A 24,788-nucleotide genomic window follows, 5' to 3' on the forward strand; every position below is an offset into this window, starting at 1 on the left:
ACTGATTACGCTATGAAAGGATAAGGATAGTGCATAGAGAGCGTTATACGTTACACGTCCAGCTTCAGTGCCTTTTATTTTATATCCGGAGTAATTTAAGACTGTTTTATTATTATCCGTGATTTTCTAAAGTTTTTTTTTTACAATGGCTGCAAATAGCGACATACAGAGATTAACAGATGAGGAGCAGCAAGAAATTAAGGAAAGGTTGGGCGAGGTAGGTGCTTTTTTAAAGACTAGGACTTGTATCTTGCAATTTTATGTATGTACATAGATTTTAACCTATCTATTTACTATTCATGTGTTTATAGTATTCACCCATCAGTGGTGTTATGATGATTTAAATTATTGCTTTATTTTTATGCTAAATTTCCTTTTTGTGGTTTAAATATAATATGACTTATATATCCATGGGCTTCTTCTCTTAGGAGATCAAAATTTTTTTTGAGTATTTGAATGACTCACAAATGGTAAAAATGAACTATCTAGTTTTTCGTGGATGAATTGGTTGGGATATTTTCATCCCCAATCCCATTCACTTTTAGAAAATAACATAACTGTAGCATTTAGTGTTTTAGAAATGTTAATGTTTACATAGTAGATTGCCAGAAAATATTGTATCAGATCCCCTTAAGATGTTATTGGTTTCCTTAATTTTGGACTATGAATAGTCATGTTTTATAAAGTGAAATGGAAATTGATTAATTAAGGCTTAAATGAAAATATAATCATTACTTATTGAAAATGATCATCTAGGATGAATATTGAATAATGCTCAAGTGCTAGTTTCAATAACTTTCAGTGATTCATTAAAGATGAATCATCAGAAGTAAAACACTCACCTTCTTAGATGTGAGAAGTAAACTAAAATCTTCAGAATACCTACATATTATGTTAGTTGTTGTGAAATACAGAAACAGTCACTTTTCTATTTTTTTAGTTAGTTAGGATGCTATATTTTTATAAACTTAATTTTTTTTTAATTCTGTGAAAATCTTCAAAATTTCTGGCTTACTTTAAAATTTGATTAATTAGATTTGTAGACCATAAATCATTCAAATATTGAACCTACAAACAAAATTAAATTTACCTTCCAAGATGTCATGCCTATTAGTTGCTCCTACAGAGAAGTTTAATTTCTTCTCTTCTTAAACATGTGGTATTTGATCTGAGCAATTAATTGGCTTCCATGCTTACCAGAAAGCATCTTTGATTTTATCTTAGGCCAAAAAGTTTGGCAGAAATTGGATCTTAATAAGCAATAATTACAAACAGATGCATTTATTTACACTAAATTTTTTAAAAGAATAACATTTAATAACTTGTTTGTTCTTTTTGATTTTGATCCTGTATCACACTACACATTTCTTTACATTAATAAACTTTCCTTAAAACTCTGTATTTGTCTGTTTAAGTGTATTAAAATTGATAGTTGAAATTGAGTTTTGAAGTGCAATTGTGCATACAAATTTATCTAAGAAATCATAAATTCATTCTGTAAAATGTACAAAATCTTATTTTTAAGTGTTAATCTGTATGGATTGCCACTATTAAAACAAAAAGCTTTTTGGCTTTACATGATTTATTTCTTTAAATGTCTAGTAGAATTAAATAAATATGGATTGTTATTTCATTTTACTCAGGGTTTTCTGGAGTCTTTTAATTTCAAAATTCCCTTTCCTTTTTTAAAGGGCTCCTTAATTTTTTTTGATATATTTTTTAAGATGCAAAAGCATATCAACCAAACCAATTTTTATTTCCTTTATTTAAATTTACTATTAAAAAAAATTTGCTTTTTAATTGTGAGGACTTTAGGTCTAACATGTTGCTTCAATTGTTCCCAGGTATGTATGGTTGAATTTCCATAAAATGATTGTTTTACAAAAATTATCATCAGTTCTTAGTTGTTTAATATATTTTCCCCCAAAACATGAAGTGACTAACTTCTCTTTGCCAAAAATTTTAGTTATCTTACTTCATGTTTTGGGGGCTTCATGGTTTGGACATGTTTTGGGGGATGATGTATAAATACTATATTTTTGAAGAATAAATGGTATCCTTTAATAATTAAAAAAGGATTTTGACTTTGAGTGTACTCTGTCTATGTTTACAACATGTGGATCGATTAGGTCCATTGATCAAATTGATAGACTATTTTTATTTAGTATAGCCCTGTTTACAAGGATTGATTTTGAGGGTTAAATTATTGCAGGATTATCTCTAGGATCAAAATGTCAGTTGAAAGGAGTTTATCAGTTTAAATGAAGAATTATAGGATATAACCTCTAAATCTTTAAAAGCACTATTGTTGTTTAAAAATATTAAAAATAAACTAATAATTTTTTTTCAAGGCTTAAGCTTGTCGTTCTCCTCTTCTTTATTTTTTTGTAAAAAAAATAAAAACTTCATAACCTAACATCCAATAAAATGTCAAATCTGTCATTTTGGTACTTCAAAATAGGTCTCCAAAAAAAAAAAAATAATCTAGGCTATTTGGAAGCCATCAAATTCACATATTAAATTTTAGTGTGCTGCCATTTACACAAAAAAATAGTCCTCATGACGTCATTTGATCCAAGTATTAAATATTTGGTACACACATTGTAAACATTGCTATTGTCAGTCAGTCCCAATTAAGAATATCTAAAAATTAATAAATGCTTATATAATTTATATAACATTTATGTAGATGAGTTTTATCCTATATTATACTTCCATTTTTATTAAGCTTATTATGTTATATTACAATTTCAAAATATTGTTGATATTGCAATGTAATACTAGACACATTTATATACTCATATCATATTTAAATGTGAATATTGATACATTTTAATGCTTTGAATGTTTCATTAAATAATGGAATCCTTCTGATTTTGAAGAACATATTTGTTTATGCTTTTCAAGCTAATTTTTTTTAAAGTGCTGTATTGCTTGATCCAATTTGAGCTAGATTTTAAAAAATGATTGAATAAAGCCATTACTTGGATTTATTGTGATGTGTTGGCCTCACATCTTTTAGGATACTTGAAAGATAGCAAAATACTTTTATACATGCAGAGGTGTGCATAAAAATAGGAGTATTCCAACATTGTCCTAAGGCAAAAAACATTAAAAGAACAATATTATTCATTACATTATTTATTTAGAATAAAAAACTACCATTATTTAATCTATAGAAACAAAATGGGTATTTAAAAATTTGTTGTTCAATAAAATAGTAGTGAATTTAAAAAAAAAAAATTATATTTATATGCTAGTGAAAGAAAAGTGTCGAATAACATCAGTTCACCTTTGTTCTTGATCAGTGCACGGCATCTGCGGGGCATGGATTCAATTAGCTTTTCACAACTGGCAACAGGAATTGAGTGCTATGGTGCCTGGTAAATTTCCCACAATTCATAAACAGTGAGTGGTTGGTTTAGCAGCCCATACAGCTTGCTTCAACTGTTGCCATAGATTTTCGATAAGATTTAGATCCGGTGATTGCGGCGTCCAGTCTAAAACCGTAATTTGTATCCTTTCAAACCATGTTTTCGCTTTACGGGAAGTGGTATTTCTTCCTCGGCATAAGGTAGAAAAAAATTCTGCAGGATCTCAAAGTACCAAAGTACCCATCAGCGTTAATAATCTTATGTAACGGACCAACACCATACCAGGAGAAACAACCCCATTATATTCTATTTTATTATATTCCTACTTGATTGGTAGATCTCAATATGTTGAATATGAGGGCTTTAAATCGAAACTTTTTAACGTAACGTCGGGTGTGCCACAGGGCTCGAACCTGGGTCCGCTCCTGTTTAGTTTTTTTATAAATGACTTGATTGAGTTACTCACTTGTCATAGGCTGGCTTTTGCTGATGATTTGAAGCTATATTTAAATGTATATTGTTTGGAGGATTGTGTTTTTCTTCAGAACTGTCTAAATACATTGGAGGTATGGTGCGCTGTTAACAGGTTAGGCTTGAATGCAGCTAAATGTAGTGTGGTCAGTTACTCTAGATCAAAAACACCCTTAAATTTTAATTACTTTATTAATGATACTATTTTGAGTAGATTAGAGCAAATTACTGATCTTGGTATCACCTTTGACTCTGAATTTACATTCGTTCCACACTTCAACAACATAGTCAAGTCAGCCCTGAGAAGGCTTGGGTTCATAATTAAAAGTTCTCAGAGTTTTACTTTGGAATCTACATTAAGACTGCTTTTCTGTTGCTTTGTGCGATCAAAAACTGGAGTTTGGCTGCATTATATGGAGCCCGCTCTATCAGAATCATGTTGGTCTCCTTGAATCTGTTCAGCGTAGATTTGCTAAGTTTTTGGCCTTCAGGCAGGATGGCACATATCTGGTAAGAGGGTTTGATCATCGGCAACTATTGGAACGCTTCAATCTAAATCCATTACATCTCAGAAGAATGATCTTCTCTGCAAAATTCCTGCATGGGTTGCTGAATGGATTCATTGATAGTCCTGTACTTCTTTCTGGTGTACGTTTCATGGTGCCTAGGCTTAATGCTAGACATCCCCTAACATTCTTTCTGCCAAGGCCACATGTGCGATATAAATTTCTCTCCGGTTCATGTGATTGTCGATATCTTGGTGGATCATTACTCTTGGGATTAAGACCCATGTGTTTAAGTTATAGTTATATTGCAGTTAATTTAATTTAATTTTGTTGAATATGTGATTATCTTGTTAAACTTTTATAATTGGGTTTTTATATCATATTAATAGTTATTTGTTCTAATTTTTTGGATAACTTTTGAGATTGTGACTTTACTTAACTTTTTTTCTTTTCTTTTCATTCTTTTAGGTTTGTTTGTGTGTGTTTTTTTTAACTATATTTTTCATTGTTTTGCAACTGTTTCCTGTTATTGGGCAAGTTGCCTGTTGGAAATAAAGGCTTATTATTATTATTATTATTATTATTATTGTTTACAGCCAGTTAAGGCTCGCACTCCCTCTAAGGGGGGGGGGATCATTTACTTATCCCAGATACCTGCGATATCAAAAGGATTAAGCTCTGTGGTCTGTGGGGGCCTTTTCGGTGTCCTTAAGTGACCTGAAATGTAGAGTTATCCCCTAGAAATTTCCGGGTGCTGCGAGCAGTTGCCAGTAGTACTGCCTTTTGCATGTGCTTATATAGATGTTCGCCTGTTCCTAGTTGTTTAAGGTATTCCAGTAGACTTTTCGGTATTACACCCGTTGTCGATATAACAATTGGGATGGTCTGAACATTATCCATTCTCCATTGCCTTCCGATTTGAATTTCTAGATCTCTGTATTTGGCGATTTTCTCAGTGTGTTTCTCTTGCAGATTATTGTTGTTCGGTATGGCTACGTCAATTAGAGTTGTTTTCCTGGAAATTTTATCTATTAAAATAAGATCTGGTCTATTATGCCTTACATGTTGATCGGTAAGTACACTGCGGTCCCAATATAACTTATATCGGTCATTTTCCACTACGGGTTCTGGAGTATATTTATAATACGGAACCTTCTCTGTTGTAATAAGTTCCAACTTCATTGCCAACTCTTGATGTAAAATTTTCCCAACTGAGTCGTGCCGTTCTTTGTATTCTGTCGCTGCAAAGGCCTGACATCCTCCTATTATGTGCTGGATTGTCTCTGATGTTTGGCATCCATACCGGCATTTGTCGTTTTGTACGGACGGATCTCTGACGATGTGCTTGAGATAATTTCTTGTTGGTATAACCTGATCTTGGATGGCGAGTAGAAAGCCCTCGGTTTCTGGAAACATCTTGCCTGATACCAACCAATAGTTCGACGAAGCAGTGTCGACATGATTTTGGCTGATCTCATTAGGATGCCGCCCATGAAGGGGCTTCTCCATCCAGATGCGGAGTTTTTCCTGGTCCGTATGATGGTAGCTGCACGCTTCCTCATTATTATTATTATTATTATTATTATTATTATTATTATTATTATTATTATTATTATTATTATTATTATACTGGAACCATCATGTTTTATTGTTTTAGTTGTAAAGCGTGGATTAAATTCTTGGTCTTTGTAGGTGTTGCTGGAAATAACTAGAGTAAAAAAAACAATTTTTGATTTGTAACTCCACAAAATGTTCCTCCACTTTGTACTACCCCATAGAACATGTTCCTGAGCAAATTTTAATTGCCTTTGTAGTTGCAGTTCCAAATCCTTTTTTATTTGATCAGAAGACATAAAAGGCATTTTAGTTGCACATGCAATTATTTTTCTGTCCTCCCTCAAAGTGGTTTCTTTTTGACCTCAATTGTTGACAAAAGGTTTCCTCTCTTTTCCATCTGCAATCATTTTTGCACTTTAGTACGAGAAAAAATTACGAGAGTACTCGTAACTTTTTCCTTGATTTAACAAATTCATAATAATTTTTCCTTTATCTGGTGTACAGTGCCTCGCGCGTCAGTATGTTTCATTGCCACTGCTATTTCTATGCACACCACTATATACAAGGTGTCCCGGTTCATGTGGGAAATCTCTCGGATCCAGGTAGAACATCGCAAAATAATACCGAACGTTTCTATAAAAAAAATTCCTACGGGCCTTCTTTACGAAGATACAGCCTCCTAAAGGACGCCGCTGGAAATTGGTTTTTCATAAATTACTTTTAAACTACCCGGTAGAATTTAATACAAATTTTTGGTGATGAACACTATTAGGGACCTCTTAAAATGACATGCTTAAAATACATTTACCTTGTTTACTTTACCAGGGGCGGACTAGGTTGTACACTTTAATGCGTATATTTTTAACACCCTGTATGTTAAAGTCTAAAAAAAATTAATTTGGATACCTTAAACCCTAGGCTAAAAAAAAGGTACTCTTGTTCATTATTGATAAAATGAACCGTTTTGGAGAAAAAAAATAATAAACGAGCCATTTTATCGATAATGAACAAGAGTACCTTTTTTTAGCCTAGGGTTCAAGGCATCCAAATTTATTTTTTTTAGACTTTAACATACAGGGTGTTAAAAATATACGCATTAAAGTGTACAACCTAGTCCGCCCCTGGTAAACTAAACAAGGTAAATGTATTTTAAGGATGTCATTTTAAGAGGTCCCTAATAGTGTTCATCACCTAAAATTTTTAACAAATTCTAGCGGGTAGTTTAAAAGTAATTTATGAAAAACCAATTTCCAGCAGCGTCCTTTAGGAGGCTGTATCTTCGTAAAGAAGGCCTGTAGACATTTTTTTTATAGGAACGTTCGGTATTATTTTGCGATGTTCTACCTGGATCCGAGAGATTTCCCACATGAACCGGGACACCCTGTATAGTAGGATAGCTGCTTTTTGGTGGTTCTCTATTTATGCATCATTCTTTGTTATTGTAATCTTTCCTTTGATCCTCATATTGCTACATATTGGATCATTACTATTTAAAAACCTGATTTTATTTCCACATATACATATAATATGTATACAGGGTGTTCATTTGAAAACTTCCCTCCACGGATTTATCGAAAAGCACTGTTTAAAAAAAACGCCGAAATACGTCAAAAGGTTTGTCAAGGGGGACAACTTTCTAACCTAAAATTACTTCACCCCCTTTCACCCATTGCCCCCCAGGGTCATATCCTTAAAAATTTTAAATGGCAAGGGGTATCGAGTAATAGCTTGTTTAAAAGGTCTTTCAAAGTCTTTTATTTTGACGTTTGATTTTTTTAAATCGGTCGATTCGTTTTTGAGAAAATTAGAAAAATCTTTGTTTATCCTAATTTGTTCAGATAGAAAACAAAAACATGAAAATATCAGTTTTTATTTCAATAAATGTTCAAAATGTTGCCCGTTAGGGTTTGCCAAAGCTACAATTCGTTTATAATTAAAAACGGAAACTACCAACATAAACAGCAATTTCGAAGATTAGACGTGGAAAAAACTAAATAACAACCTGAATTTTTTTCCGCATTCTTTTCATCAAAACAGATATCCTGGGCGAACTATATTTATTGTTATACCTGCTTAGTTATTTATAGTTGCTAAGGAAAATTAAGAATTTATTTTGCCGTCAGTTACATTTGTGACAGTCTTGGAATAGTGAAAGTTTATTTGTTAAATTGAAGATTTTACTTCCAAAATGGTTTACACACTAGCCGAAAGAGTGGAAATTATTCTAATTTATGGTGCCCAAAATCAATGGGCTCGGCAAACTGCCGCCACGTTTAACGCCAGACATCCGGAGAAGATAAGTTCTCATAGGTATGTTTTGGACCTTGTTACTAAGTTTACTGAAACTGGATCTGTTGCAAATAAAAAACGTGATCATCGGCGAATTTTGGATGAAGCCGCTCAAGTTGAAGTTTTGGGTCATTTTGGAATAAATCCTAATACTTCATTACGCAAAATTGTTGCTGCCACTGGTATTTCATTAGGCTCTGTTCACACAGTTACCAAACTTCATAAATTTCATCCATTCAAAATGAAAATATTGCAAGAGTTAACCGAAGACGATTTGGATAGGCGAGTTGAGTTTTGTGAAAAAATGACTGAAGCGATTAATGATAATACTATTCATGTAAAGAATATCTGCTTCAGCGATGAATGCACATTTTATCTAAATGGATTTGTTAATAAGCATAACTGTAGATATTGGAGCAATGAAAATCCTCATGCATTTGTAGCATACTAGTTAGAGTACCCTCAAAAAATTAATGTATGGGCAGGCATTTTAGGAAATAAAGTGATTGGGCCATTATTTATTAACGGAAATTTAAATGGAGACATTTATTTGGATATGTTGGAAAATACCATCAATCCGCTTATTACTGAATCCATTGAAAACCAAATCGATGATGATGGAAACCCTATACTTGATGAGGCTGAAATATATTTCCAGCAAGACGGCGCTCCTCCTCACTATGTTCTTCTCGTTTGGCAATGGCTAGACGACGAGTTTTCAGATAAATGGATAGGGCGAAGGGTTATAGAATGGCCTGCTAGATCTCCTGATATAACGCCGTTAGACTTTTTTCTATGGCGTCATTTGAAATCTATTGTGTTTACTCTCCAACCTGAAAGTTTGGATAAACTTCGTCAACGCATCGACAGCTGCCATGATATCCCACAACATGTTTTTGAAAATGTCCGTCAGGAATTTGAACATCGCCTATATCATTGTTTTGCCAAAAACGGGCAACATTTTGAACACTTATTGAAATAAAAACTGATATTTTCATGTTTTTGTTTTCTATCTGAACAAATTAAGATAAACAAAGATTTTTCTAATTTTCTCAAAAACGAGTCGACCGATTTAAAAAAATCAAACGTCAAAATAAAAGACTTTGAAAGACCTTTTAAACAAGCTATTACTCGATACCCCTTGCCATTTAAAATTTTTAAGGGGATGACCCTGGGGGACAATGGGTGAAAGGGGGTGAACTAATTTTAGGTTAGAAAGTTGTCCCCCTTGACAAACCTTTTGAAGTATCTCGGCGTTTTTTTTTTTAACAGTGGTTTTCGATAAATCCGTGGTGGGAAGTTTTCAAATGAACACCCTGTATATGGGTATAGTATTTTCAAGGATTTTCCATTGTGACTAGAATAAAACCATAATAACGATTTGGGTCATAAGACACACACATTTTCCAGTTTTGGGTTTTATGATTTGCATCTGAAAATAATAAGTTATTTACATCAAACTATTTGATTATATAGAGTCAATGTAAGTACATAAACCTTCCTGGCACTCACTTAGCTTTCATTTTGATGGCAAGTCAGCCTGTAATAGACTTATTGTGCTCAAAATAATAAATAAATAATATAAGTATTGGAATTAATTAAAACAGGCCTAAATGAGGTTTGAAGATTTTTTTGATATTCACCTGATTAGGAGATCTGAATATCCTTTTTTCTCCATGATCTATTATTCTATTTGCTTTTTTGATGGTAACAGCTATAATATATTGCTTAGGTAAGTACCCTGTAAATGAAATTAAAAGTTAACATATGGTTAATTTTTATAACACAAGTATTTTTAACACTGAAGTATGGATATAAGCATCCAATCATAAATAATTTTTAATATTTCTACTCAATCATTAAAAACACAAGCAATATTTATAAAATAAATAACCTATGATGACAAACCTATCCTTTTATCATTTAATTCTTTGCTACCTTTCTTTCTTTAAAAATTATAAATGTTTAAAACAAAAATTAAAAAATGAAATTTTGAAAAAAATTTCTGTTGGCATGTTGATATCTCTTATTTCACAAAATTAAATTGTTGGTTTATTTAATGTTACCTCCGAACCGTAAGTCTATTCTTCAAGATTAACATATTGTAAAATTTCTTTTAGTATATCAGTTATAAGGTGATATGTGAAAATTGATAAAATTTATATCAATTTAAGCCTTCAACTCTGGATAATACCGCAGAGCAGCCGTTAAAAAAATATATTCGGGCGGATAAATCAGAATAAATCTAATGTTTTTTGAGTTGTTTGGCCTTTTAACTGGTTTTTAAAGAATATATTTAGAACAATTGCTTTGGCGTTTGTTTAGACATCTAAATATATTATCAACGTATTTTATATGTCAAATAATAAAACTTATACTTAGCACTGGATACATTAAAATTTATATATATATTTTTTTTTAATATTTATCACGGTAATAAACCTTTTTATCGGATTTAATCATTATCTCTTCTATGTTATTATTAAAGGAACTACTTTAAGTGAACATGATAAGATATATATAGTATTTTACCTGAATTACATTTTTGTTCTAGAAAATAAAGCCTGGATTTAATTATAGCAATTATAGGACCAATAGAAATTCTCTGCCCTAAAAAAATATCTAAGCCATTACATTATAATGTTTGGCTATATGCTCTTTAAGAATTTGGAGATAGATTATTTTTATGGTTATTTGCTGGTTCTCTATTTTTGTTATTAATTTTTTATTGTTAACTTAGATCTAGGAGTAAATAAATAATCTATATTACTTTTCCTTAATAAGAAATTGAAACTAGAATTTAAATATAGATTTTTTGGATACTACAGTAAAGTAATATTTAATAAAAATAGGTTGCCGTTATTTAAACAAAATGTAGGCCTGGAGTCATAAATTATTTAGCAGGCAACATCTTGGGGTGCCATAAAGGTAAATTGCTTCAAATGTTGAAAATCAATATTTTTTACTTCCTGCCATCATAGTGTCAAATAAATAAATAAGTTTTAGCATAAACATATATTTGGTTAATTCAGTATCTAGGTATTAAAAATAGCATTACCCACGCGACTATTGATTAAAGTCGGGGCATTGTTATGTTCATAAATTAATACATTTTAAGGATGCTCGTAATTCACATTGTGGGAGGGCAAAGTTAAAGTAAATCATCGATATAAATTTGGTTTTGTATACACGACGGCGATCTTCGCGTTGTTCCAAAGTTCGGGGCAACTGTATAGAGCCATATGTTCTTCTTAAATTTCATTAGGCCAGGGTTTTAATCTCCTTTAATTCTCCCGCACCGATAAATATAGGCTATTATTTTTGGTATTTTTTGTAAGAAATTTTAAATTATTTGCATTTAATTAATTCATGACTACTTTATAGATTGACCTTTTGTAAGAGATATAAAATTTGTTGTTTAAATAGATTATATAGGCTTTTTTAAAAATCCTTCTAGATACTGTATTTTATATTAATTTATTATAGCCGTGAACATTGTTTTTTACATAACGTTATATTTATCGCTGGTAGCATTATGAATGGCGGGATTTCCAATTGCACATGTATAGTTAATTAATAGCAGGCTATTTACTATTAAATAACTCAAATATTGAGGAAATGGTACCTGTAGTCTATGACGAAAGGTACACTGTGTTATTTACTTTGTTCTTATTTACAAATTTTGTCTTCCAGAGAATTGAAGGTTTTGTAATTGTGAATATACCATACCACAAGCAGGGTCAAATACCTTAAGCATACATAGTTTTATAAACTTCAAGCTAAATGTATACAGTCTAGATACAAAGAAAAACTATGGTCCATGCTTATTGGTTATGGTGTACCATAATCAGTAAATACCTGAACATAGAGCGAAATTTTGGACCCAAGTTAATCGGATAATAAGGCGGTCTACTGAGACTGCTCTACACGCCGTAGTTGAAAGAGCTGCCATCAACAAGAAAGTTGCACTAGTATTTTCTTCTATGTTGAAGGTGCCTTCACCAAGGCAAAAATTAATTTCTTCTGTGGGGGGTGGCCTACATGCTAGGAACATTCTCAGCTTTCTTGCCAGTTGGGTCCGGTCAGTGCTGCGAGAAAGAATCGCCAGCGTGAGGATCCCCAAACAGAGTCAGTGGTGGTGGTTTCCCACAGCACTAATGCTTAGGCGTTTAGAGCGGGAGAAGGATCTTACGCGCAGGCCTGCGACGGTTTATCACAGGGAAATTCATCGGAGTAGTATCTGAACGCATGCAAATCGCGTGCAGGATCGTCTAAAGGAAGATCTCTATCAATTTCGACAAAACAGAGCTCATACTTATCACCAAAACAAAAAATCTTACGTAGTTCATGTGGTTCCAGAAACCCTTGCAACTAAAACAAATTCTATGGGGGGAGATCTATCTTGACAGCAGGGACGTTAAAAACGCAGTAAATAAAACAATTGCCGTTCTGTGGCAGCTCCGGAAGATAGTCGGCAGGAAGTGGGTGTAAGGTGCATAATGAGAAAAACTGGCTAACTGCAAAGGCTGGCTTGTCGTGACGTAACAGGTGCAATGAGAACCACTCCAGGAGCCGCGCTTAAGTTTTCATTCACTGTGGATTCAGAGAGAAGCATTGGCATCCTATGTAAGGATGAAAGACAGCATGGCCAGGAGAAGCAAGGCATACACCCATCGCTAAACTAGTGAAAAAGAATATGCGTATTTTGCTGTCTCAGAATGCCTCAGAATGTCTCAGAATGGTAAATCTTACAGAAAACGTTTAAAGCAGCAATAAATAAATCTTCATATTAAATATGGAGTTAATACTTTCATGTGCCTAACGTTGATATTTTTAGTAACTATTCACATTTTAGAAGGCAACTAATTTACTCTACTATTAGTGAGACGTCATTGCGCATCATTATGCTTTCCTGGATTTTTTTTTTTTAAATATATTAATTAACCCTTCCTTACATTTTCTAATTGTCATATATTTAAATATATTTTCTTAATGTTTTTATGTTCATGTATGAATGGATTGTATGTTGTACCCAAAAAGTAATAATAAATAGACAAAAATAGGCAATATTATGACGGAATGAAGAAAATCCGGTGAGAAATTTCTGAACTCTGCTTTTAATAAAAGTAATCTAAAAACTAAAATTCGTGTTGTTGAAAACTGGAAAATATCAAGTGAATAACTTTTAAAAGGCGCGACTTAAAAATTGTCTTGTAAATGGCTTAAGCTATAGTGCTTTTAGTAATTTGCATAATGTTTTTTTTTTCATTATATCCTACACAAGTTGTAGTTTTGATAATATTTTTTCTCCTTTCTCTATTTCTGGCACAACAGGCATTATAGATATACTTTTTGACCTCTCTATATTCTGTATTTGAATAGTAAGATGAATTAAGATGCCAAAGTAACACGCAAAAACACACGGCCAAAAAATTAATGCGCGGTTCGGAGATATTAATTTATGGTCTAAATAATTAACAAAACTATACCATCGCTTTTAAAAACCTTTTTCATTTACCTAGACTAATGATATATTAATTTATAAATCATTATATGGCGACATCCTTAATATGGCGTTTTTTTTTATAACAAATTCGACAAGAACGTTTAAATGATATTTTAATAATAATCACTTTTTAAAGTGTCTTTTTATTACAGATATGAGTAACTAATTGCCAAAAACCAAACTAAACAGAATATATTCAAAACGGTTACAGCCAGTTGAGATTGACTCAAAAGAATGCCCCGATCTTTTTCGCACGCGGTTATTAAATGTTTTTATTCATAATTTCATGTATTTAGTCTTGAGCACTGGCGTCGGGAGACGCAGATGATGCGCCGCTTCATCACAAATTTTAAATTTCAAAAAAAAACATCCACATCTCTACATTAACAATTTGGTTTGTTTCATATTTTAAAATAAATTTATTCTTTATTTTATCTGATTTATCAAAATTAGAAGCCTCTTCTCGATACACAAGAACAGGGAAAATCAAAAGACAACCTTCGTTCATAGATTTAGAAATCAGCGGTACTTTCACTATATGTGGTTGTGTGGTAGTGTTTATTTAAAAAACTATTTTGTCTGTCCTGTTTAATTATTGGTGTGAAATCGAGTATAGGAAATAAAGGGGGTTTAATAATTTTGGAAATGTGACAAGAGGTTGTAGTAGCCAACAAGATTCTACGCAGGACATTTAATTTGATCCTTTATCTTAATCTTAAAATCTTATCCTTTGTAAGCTAAAAAAAAACGTACACTATTGAAGGCGGTTTGAAGGAAAATTCTTTGGATTGAAAAGGTTTTGTATAGCACAATTTAATGATAAAGTATTATTAAATAGAAGGTTTATGCAGTTACCTATTTGTGCTACTGTTTATTTAGCCCAGCAAGGGCTAGATTCTTTGGACAATGGTTGTAATTTTAAAGATTTTTTGCACTCGTACATATCGATTAGTAATATAGACATTTATTCAAAACGAACTTTTTTCTATTATCTCGATAAACTTATAGGTCGTGAAATAAAAGAATGTACTTTTTCTCTATTCAACGGATATTCTAAAAAAGTCCCATGTGTTGCATTACAATACCACAATGTCGCATTTTTTCAAAAAAGGAATATATTTTTTCCTCATTTTTTCATCATTCTTTAAAAAGAACTTATGTACCTGATCAAATCATTAAGAGATGAATATCTACGTCAGCAGTAACACGATGGACATCATGTCTGACTCTGAGGTTTTAAATGTTGCTAATGATCAATGGAATAATTTAAAACAAGTATTTACTGAAATTAGAGATGGCCAAACTTCGAATCAAACTTCAATAATTTAAAGCGTGGGTTTCTTAAACCACTTGATTTTGAATGTGGTGTTTTTATTAGCATTTTTAGTGACATTATCGAAATTACATTTTAACACGTTACAGAAATGAGTGAAGTGAAATAAAAATTATTTGATTTAATGAGTTTGAGAGTAGATATTCGTCTATTTGTGACCATTTCTTCTACAAGTCTTTTAGTTGAAAGTAGTTTTTCTTTAAAAAGAATTAAAACGTATCTGTGGAACTAGGGAACTTAAATAAACTTATGAGTATAGCCATTTTATGACATTATCATAGATACATTTGCTGCTTTAAAAAACTGAAGAATAGACCTTATCTTTAAAAAGTAAATAAATACTACCTCGGGTGTAACAATAAGTGTAGGTAAGTACTTTTCTATTAGTGATTTTTTTATGTATTTTAAAATTTTGTTTTTGCGGCTTATGGTCAATTTTGGGTTCTGCGCTTCACCCATTCCTAAATTCACGAGCCGCCACTGGTCTCGAGAAACTAAATATTACACTAAATAGGTAAATACTGTGTGTATGGTTACGGGACTACACTCTTCAATGTGAAATTCTCACGACTTGGTTGCCTAAGAAACGCCTTACGCGTTAAGCAATTTTTTAATAAAGATGATATAGTGGATAAAATAAATTAAATAAATATTTGAAAAAACATGTATCTATGACGTAAGATTCACCTTCCTTCTTAAGTATAAATTGCTATCGCATGTTATGCAGATAATAATCAATTTTAACGTTATCAAGGAGAACTGACACTTTATAGCTACCAATAAATTAATTTATCTGATTGCACAGTAATTTGATGATTGAGTTATTGATGTTTTTTAAAACTGGTTCACCTTACGTATTTTTTGTAGATGGAAATATGACGAAAAATTATAACGAATATGGTCCTAAACGTAAAATAAATTGTAGAGTGTTTGAAGTCATTATCCTGCATAAATTTCCGCGTGACCGGCATAAACTTCTTAGCATAGGGTTCCATTACATTTTGCAGGATGTCTTTGTAAATATATTGGTCCATTATGCCATAATTATATCCTATGAATGTACTCCACTCCTCGCCATGACATGGCACCCCAGATCACGATTGATCCTCCACATCCTTAGCGGTTTTGATTGTGTAAAGTAAATCGAATGGACGGTTTGGAGGAAGCCTCACATGAAATTTTCTATCATTTCCGGATCTGTTTATTTTAATTTCGTCACTCCATAGAATGGTTTTCCAAAATTTCACATTTTTATTTAGGTGCTGACGAGCAAACGTTAATCTTTTTTGATATTCTTTTTGGAAACAAGCGGTTTTTTTCTTGCAGTGCAGTCCCTAAGGTTTACTTTGCATAACCTTCTTCTTATGGTTCTTGCCACTAAATTAATGCCATAATCATTTATTGCCATCGTATTTGGCTGGAAGGTAAAAATGGATTGGGCTTACTTATTCGTTGAATTATTTTGTCCATATATCCAGACGTTTTTCGCAGACGGAGAGCTGTGTTTTTATTTTCCATGCTTTATGTACTTCTGTAGAGCTTCAGGGCGTTATACACCCATTTTTCTGGCGCAAACTAAATTTTTAGCAAAGGCAGATATGGATAAACCATTATTGTTTTGGTTTAACTATCAGTTTCCGCTTTTATCGGCCACAATGTTTCTTTCTACCCACTTAAAAAATGCAGTTTAGTCAATATTATAATACTCTAAATGAAGCAAAACCTTACTTGTAGGGAAATTTATTTGAACAAAATTTAAATGTGCTATTTGTGTCCACCCAATAAGAATCTAACTTTTTTTTTAACTGCATTTTTTCCTTATAAAGAACTAAAAAGACAAATATTTTGTTATTGCTCATTTTTTGTATTCTTGATAATAATATAATATACAAGGTATGCTATTTATATGACCATGACTGTATATCATCAGCTGTAATATTAAAATAAATAAATGAAGGTCAATAATACTATTTTAAATTTGTTAAACTTGGCGATAAAGATATTATTGTTATCCATTTTAAAAATATAATTATAAATTTAAAAAAATATATATAGGTTTTAATTTTTTAACATCAAGATTAAAGGGAAAAATTACCCAATAAAAGGGAAAAATTACCGCTAATTTTCTGGTCACAAGGAATTGAAGTCGAAAATGGTTAAAAGCGTATAAGTGGCATACAATTAAAATAATTGTACCTACACATAAATGCTAGTTTTTAAAAGGATCGCCAAGGTGAGTATACCGATAGCTAGCCACCGAAAAATCCAGAGAATAAGGATTAGTCTAAATATAACATATTGTCAACGAAAATCGAGTTATCTTAATTTTTTTATCAAATCCAAAAGCTTATTGTGATCCTTAATTAATCACTTTTTGAAGTATATAATATTTTTTTTAAATGAGAAATATTTTTTTGAAATGGTTGAAGCCACATCGAGCTTATATAATCCGGAGGAAGGAAAAACCCGTGAACATCGCAGACATCTCTATGGTTTTTAAGGACTTTTTAAGCTATTGAAGCATCGCTAGTGGCGAGTTTCCGAGCCATGCATACAAATAAAAGAGTATACAAATTAAAAGAGATATTATATTTGTCCACAAGTTTATTCCAGGAATAATTCGACATACAGTACCGAGCAAAAGTAAAGAAACTTTAATTTTTATTATAAATTTATTTTATTAAAGTTAACTAAAATTTTTTTATCCTATAATACTACACCAAACCAGATAATAAAAATAAAACATAAAAAATATAATTATACTTATTATAAAGCCATATGTAAATTAATTAAAAAAACAGGGAGCAAAAATAGAGAAACACAACAACAAATTAACAAATTAATATTTAGTTGCATATCCCTTATTTTTAATAACTGCAAGGCATCTCCTTTTCATAGATCCAATCAGATTCCCTAAGGTCTCCTTGGGCACAGAATGCCATGCAGCTTCAACTGCTTCAAACAACTCGTCTCCATTTTTAAATTTTTCGGGATGTTCCTTACGAATTTTTTTGTCTACTAAATCCCATAGATTCTCTATGGGATTAAGATCAGGACTCTGAGCTGGCCACTTAACAACAGTTATTTTTTTGTCCTTCAAAAATTTATTATAATTTTAGCTGTATGCTTCGGATCATTGTCGTGTTGAAACCTCCATTGCAATGGCATGTTTTCCTCTGCATATGGCAACATATTATCAGTTAATATTTCTAAATATTTAAACCGATCCATAATCCCGTCAATTTTGACAATGGGGCCCATTTCCATACCAGAGAAACAACCCCACACTTGTACATTTCCCCCTCCATGCTTAATAGTGCCCAAAGTATACTTTGGATCAACTCTTTTATTTTTAGGACGCCTGACCCATAAAATACCATCAGAAGAAAATAAATTAAACTTACTTTTATCCGAAAATAATACTGTATTCCATCTTCCTTCTGACCAGTTTAAATGGTCATGTGCAAATTGAAGTCGGGCGGTTCGATTCTTTTTCGAAATGAAGGGTTTCTTGTATGGTTTTCTTGCCGGCAAGCCACTGTCCCTTAAACGTCTTCGAACTGTATGGACACTAATATTTACATCGTCTAGTTGAGATTTTATATCCACTGCTGTGTTAAATGGATTTTTAAGAGCTAAGGATTTAATCTTCTCGTCTACTCTAGGCGTCGTTTTTCTAGGCCTACCAGTTTTAGGTGGACTTATTAATGAGTTCCTAATGCGGTGTAACTTTATGGTTTTGGAAACGACTGAGCGGTTTAATCCTAACTGCTTAGCAATGATTGCTTGCTTAACACCCGATTGATATTTTGATATTATCAACTGTTTTATACATAACGCCAAAGTAATACCTCGAGGCATATTTACAGGTTATTCTTTATTAATTAACAAAATATTATTGTGTATTGCTTTCAATAAGCAAACATAAACTAAGAACTTTCAAAATGTTTCTCTACTTTTGCTCCTCATAAAATAAAGATAAGCAAATAGATTGTTTTTGTTATGTTATGTTTTTGCATTCCTTTGAACCTAAAGAAATAATGTGAGTATTTGTTTATTGGCAATAGTCGATTACTCTGGCTTTATATTTATTAAATAAAATGTTTCTCCACTTTTGCTCGGTACTGTACGTTAAGCACATTGCACACGCACATTCGCATTTGCTATTAAGAAACGTAATATGTATTGTCAAATGGGACTATTCTTTTCAACCTTACGAAAATTTTATTTTATTGCAGCCGAATATGAATCAAAAATTTAAATAATATAGGGTATCCACATTAAACACTCTATTAGGTATTTTATCCTGCTCCTTTTGTAATATTTACTTTTGATAGTGCAGTTTCTACCTCAATTACTCTTTTTCAGACACTAAAGTAACTTGAAAGATCATAATTGCCTGTCAATTAAACAACAACCTATAAAATTATAAAAACAACTAACTGTCAGGAGTGCCAGTCTTAAATAGTATTGATCTAATTAAAATGATATGATTATATATAGAATTAATATAAGAAAGAAGACCTATAGCTAAATTTGATTACTTATTGCATTAACTTTAACAAGTATTCCTATAATTATAATAAATATTTTATATCTAAGGCTTCATAATACACTCATTTAGGTTTGGTCTTTAAAAAGCAAAAAGGAATTATCTAAAACGTTTACCAGAACTATTCAATACAGTTTTATTACAGTTATTTTTCAAAATTTAAAGGCAAGGTAGAAGTCCTGGGTCTTTTTTCTCCTTTTCACACCTTAGCCTAAAGCCTTATGGTGCTCACCCCGATATTGCATATTTATACTCAGCCTACCCAGCCTAGCGGCTGCCTTGTACTAGCCGGTACAGGTCTTTTCCTGCTGTGGTACCTACTAGTAGTGCTTCTGGATCCAGTATGTTCCTCTCAAATATTTGATGCCTTTTACGGCACAAGGCCTCGCAGTTGCAAATGACATGTCGGGCTGTTTCTGGTTTCTTTTCTATTATTCTAGTTTCTATTCCATTCTTTCTTATTAACATCTCTATTATGCACTCCAATTCTGTTCAGGCGTGCTTTAACGGCCATGTGTCCCGTTCTAATACCTATCAGTGTTTAGAGTTTTTTGCTGGTGGGGTTTTATAAACTTTGCTTTTTAAGTAGCCCCAAAGAAAAAAGTCTAGTGGGGTTAGTCCGGAGAGGTATCACACGATGGGGGTTCCCATTTGACATATAAAAGTGAGGTTAGCTGGAGGTGAGGAGGTGATTGACAGAACTTCAGTAAATGCATAATTAAACGTCCCCCTGTATATCTAATTTGACGTGTTTTTTTTTTTTTTTTTAAGAAAGTTATTAAGGGTGGATCGTTTTGAAATGAAAGCACTGTATATCAAATCACAAAACTGTTTTGTGATCTGACTATCACGCCAAAGGTTCCAACTATACGAATACTATAATAATACGAATTTTTTTTAACAAAAATTTTGTCTCATATAGCCGGGGTCAATACCAACTTTCTTATTAAAAATGGAACACATGGATTCTACACAAAATTATAAACATTTTGATGTATGACATGTCATACTTTTATTCAACTGTTTCTAAGATACGCGGTTTTGAAAATTGCTGTTTTTATGAATTTAAAAGCCTCTAAAACTTATTCTACTAAAAATAGAAAAAAACGAATTTCACTTTTCTATTCTTGCCTTTTAATTCGTTTAAATTATGTCACTTATCACGTAACACACGACGAAAGGGCAATTGCAATAAAAGTAAGAAAATATTATAGTTATTTATAATATTAGTAGATAAAAACAACTTGGATTGTTGCTTGAGTAATCGCTATAAGTGGATGATACAATAAGAACCAACATACATTATCAGTCAAATTACTTACGTAGGGAGCAAGTATTTTTTTTTTATTAATAATTTATTTATACCTGATATTTGTGTGAAGCTTACCCGTCAATGACTATGAGTATATAATCAGAGAATTTAGTTTGGAGCTTCATAATTTAACACACAACTAAAACACAGTTAAAAATAAATATACCGTGCGTGTAAAACCTCCTATAAGGTGAGTATGTTGGTAGGTATGTTACCTCCGATTTAATTGAAAATTGCCTTAATGTTCTAATTCTAAAGGCGATACTGGCATTTTTTTTAACATGTTTTGATACAAATGTATATTCTTAAAAGAATGATACACTTTATTGTTTTAAGAATATACATAATTTTTTTAAATAATATGTTTTTTATATCTTCTAAATTAATGTAATAATTAAACGCAAACATGTATTTTGTTCTTTTTTTTTCGAATATTTTTGTAAAACGTTTTTTTAGAACATTTGTAATGCGTCAATAGAGCATGATATTAAAGGTTTTTTACTTAAAATCCTACCTACATCGGAATATTAAGTTGTATATGTAGTATTATGCATATTATGATGATTAAAAGTTAAAACAAAGGTAAAAGTATTTACTTACCGCCAAAAGTAACCAGTGTTACTATTTCCTTAAATGAACATTATTGGCAGAGAAAATGAATCATAGGTTTTTTGTTAGTAGAATATTATGTCATGATTATTGATTTTGCACAGAACTAAGATTAAAATGTGTCAAGCCTTCCATGTTTTATCATTGGTCAGGTTAAATAAACTTTTATACGCATTATATGTACATATATGCTAAAATTGACCAAACTAGTGGTAAACTTCGTACAACGACCTCTCGAATTTTAAAAGCTAGTTTAAGAATATCAATACCTGATGACAGAAAAACTTTCAGACTAATTAGAAATGAAATCTCGGTAGTAGTAATGGATGCGATAAGTAGAACTGTAAGGATCCGCTACTTGATGGAAGTGCAGGGTAAAATGGATCGATCCTAATAACAGTGATGGTTTAAATTTTAAGCTATGGTTAAGTTCGCGGTGCATAAGTGGTCATTTTAGATGGTCGGTTACTCTCACGAGATGTGTTGCGTCTAATATAGCTAAACTTTAGTTTGCTGAGAATTTTATGTCCTCGAAATGTTTTTATCAATGTTGTGAACATATTTTTATTTTGATGGAACACTTTATTTATTGAATTAAACAGAGATAACAGATGAAATCAGAATTATTTCTATTTAAATTGATGTCTCATCGAGTTGCCCGAGTTTCGTCTAGATAGTTCGTAGCTGCGTAAGGATGGTTTCACTTATGGGCTGTAGGTTAAATTAAAACATCTGTATAAGCAAACCCTACCTAGCAAGGATCAACGATTCATGTGTAATTATTATATTTTGTATGTTTTTAGGTAAAAAGGATAATTGATTGGCTTGAGTCGTTTAACGAAATTAATATATAATTGAATTTATTTTGTGGTAGTTCCAAGAAATCCCTAACAAAATCACTTTGACAAGTTAGTTGCCTAAATTTACTGTGTCTTTTAACTGTTAAATTATCGATAATAATTAAACAATGTGAATTAATTTAAAAATTATAATCCATATGCGATCAGTAATAAAATAGGAAAAACAAAAACTCTTGTTTGTTTGATATTGTATTCTTAATTAGATTAATGTATTTTTTGACTTATACTTCAAAACGCATCACGTATAAAACCAATGCTACTAATCCCTTCGATCAATTAAAAATTAGTTTCTGAGAAAGTCCTGCATTCCTAATGTTAAAAATAAGTGATATATTAAACACTTAAATATTTCACCTTCTACTATAACAATTTCAATAAATTTGTCACGTGTCCTACTTTAGGTTACTCTTGTTCTTAAGCAATGTCATGTCTTCGTTACATTTTAAATATATCAGTAGTTCCTTTATCAATTTTTAAAATATCAAACAATTTTTACTAGGATATTAATGCCTAATTGGATTTAATCCAATTCATTAGAAAAAAATCTCAATTGTGATGGAACCTTTTTAATTGTAACTTCTGCCTTAAAAAATGTTTAATGGTTATAATATATTTATTACTATCCCTAACGTTTTCATACCTGTATTTAATTTTAAAACAAAACGTCTTATTTTCTGCGTTTGCCTGTTTTTTATACTGTTTATTTATATGCATTAATTACTAACCCTTTTTCATCAAATTCAGTACAGATGGCTATTTTATTTACAGATTGATAAAAATGGGGATGGACATATTGACTTAAAAGAGCTTAGAGAAGCTTTAGAGGTGTGTGGATTAAAGGTGGCAGGTTATAAATCTAGGCAGATAGAAGAGAGCTTTAAAAATAACAAAAAAACCAAGATCGATGGAAAGTTGACTTATGAGGAGTTCATGAAAATTATTTGTGATCTAAAAGCAGATGATGTAGCGCACACGTTTAGGACCGCAGTGTCAAAAAGAGAAAACCTGCATCACTTAGGGGGCACTTCGCATGCTTCAAATGATGGTACCACACACTCAGTACGTTTAGAGGAACAACTTGCCTTTTCAGATTGGATCAACTCCAACCTCCAGCACGATCCCGACTTAAAAAAATTGTTACCTATTGACCCTGAAGGCAAACTGTTATATGAAAAAGTAAAAGATGGCATTCTATTGTGGTGAGTCTCGGTCATATATGATTTTATTTGGTAAAATATCAATATACCTATATATGTTCATTTTTTAATGTGAACATATTCGGCGTTCCTGTATTCCTTCCTGAAAATGCCTTATAAGTCTTATTTAGTTTTTCAATTGCTTTAATTTGAATATTATCTAAAATATTTTACAGATATGATTTGTTGCAAAGTATAATGTCAGGAAAGTTTGGAAGTTTTTTAGTATATATTTTAAAAAGTTTTTCATTTTGAAGTTTTGCAGTTAACCTGCTTAATCCTAGGTTTAGCCATTTTATTGGTTGATCTGATCTTTTGTCATGATACAGTAAAAAACAAGAATATATAGGGTGTCCCAGAAAGTGTATGAAATCTCTCGGACTCAGGTAGAAAATAAAAAAAGAATGTGGAACTTCCGTATAAAAAATAATTTTCTGTACGCCCTCCCTACGAAAATGCATACTTAAAGACGCTACTGGAAATAGGTTTTTCTTGAATTACTTTTGAAGTACTTGGTATAATTTAATAAAAATTTTAGGTAATCAACACTACTAAGGACCTCTTAAGACGAAGTCCTTAAAACACATTTACCTTATGTATTTTACCAGGACCGGTCTAGGTTGAATGTACATTATAATGCTTACATTTTTAACACCCAGTACGATAAAGACTCTGAAATAATAAATATGGATAGTTTAAACCTTAAACTAAAGAAAAGGCACTATTTTTATTATCGATAAAATAAACCGTTTTGGAGAAAAAAATAATTAAGGAGTCACTGTTTTATTTTAATTAAAAAGAACCATGAGTGTTGTTTTTTTCAGCGAGGCGACAATTATTCAAACAACAGAGAAATTCTATTTTAAGTTGTTTAATATAATAAGTACATATTTTTAAAAATAGTGTTCTTCTTAAAAAAACAACTTGAAAAAGAATCTATAAAGGAAATCTTATAAAGGAAATTTTGTTTGCATCTTTTTATCGGTTTTTTTTGTTTTTCTAAACGCACCATTCTTGCAAACGTTTCTACGGTACACAATAAACAACTATCTGTCAAGATTTGTCATCTTGCACGTTGTTAATACATTGATCCTTTATTTCGATAATGATTTATTGATTTTTGGATTTCTTGGTGAATTTAATTTAAATTAAATCGAAATATGCATAGGGGTCATGGACTATTTTGCCAGCAATCCTTATCTTCAAAATTTTCACTAAGCTAT

General features: G+C 31.5%; 1 protein-coding gene across 1 annotated transcript in view; it reads left to right on the plus strand.

Moving 5' to 3' along the window:
- Positions 1-24,788, plus strand: part of LOC126749000 (plastin-2) — a 31,863-nt gene continuing 7,075 nt past the window's right edge. The window contains exons 1-2 of the mRNA XM_050458592.1: positions 1-217; positions 23,138-23,568. Coding sequence (XP_050314549.1) covers positions 146-217; positions 23,138-23,568 — 503 coding nt within the window. The 5' untranslated portion in view covers positions 1-145. The remainder of the gene's footprint in view (positions 218-23,137; positions 23,569-24,788) is intronic.

Source organism: Anthonomus grandis, chromosome 22, assembly GCF_022605725.1.
Source record: "Anthonomus grandis grandis chromosome 22, icAntGran1.3, whole genome shotgun sequence".
In the NCBI taxonomy this organism is placed as follows: Eukaryota; Metazoa; Arthropoda; class Insecta; order Coleoptera; family Curculionidae; genus Anthonomus; species Anthonomus grandis.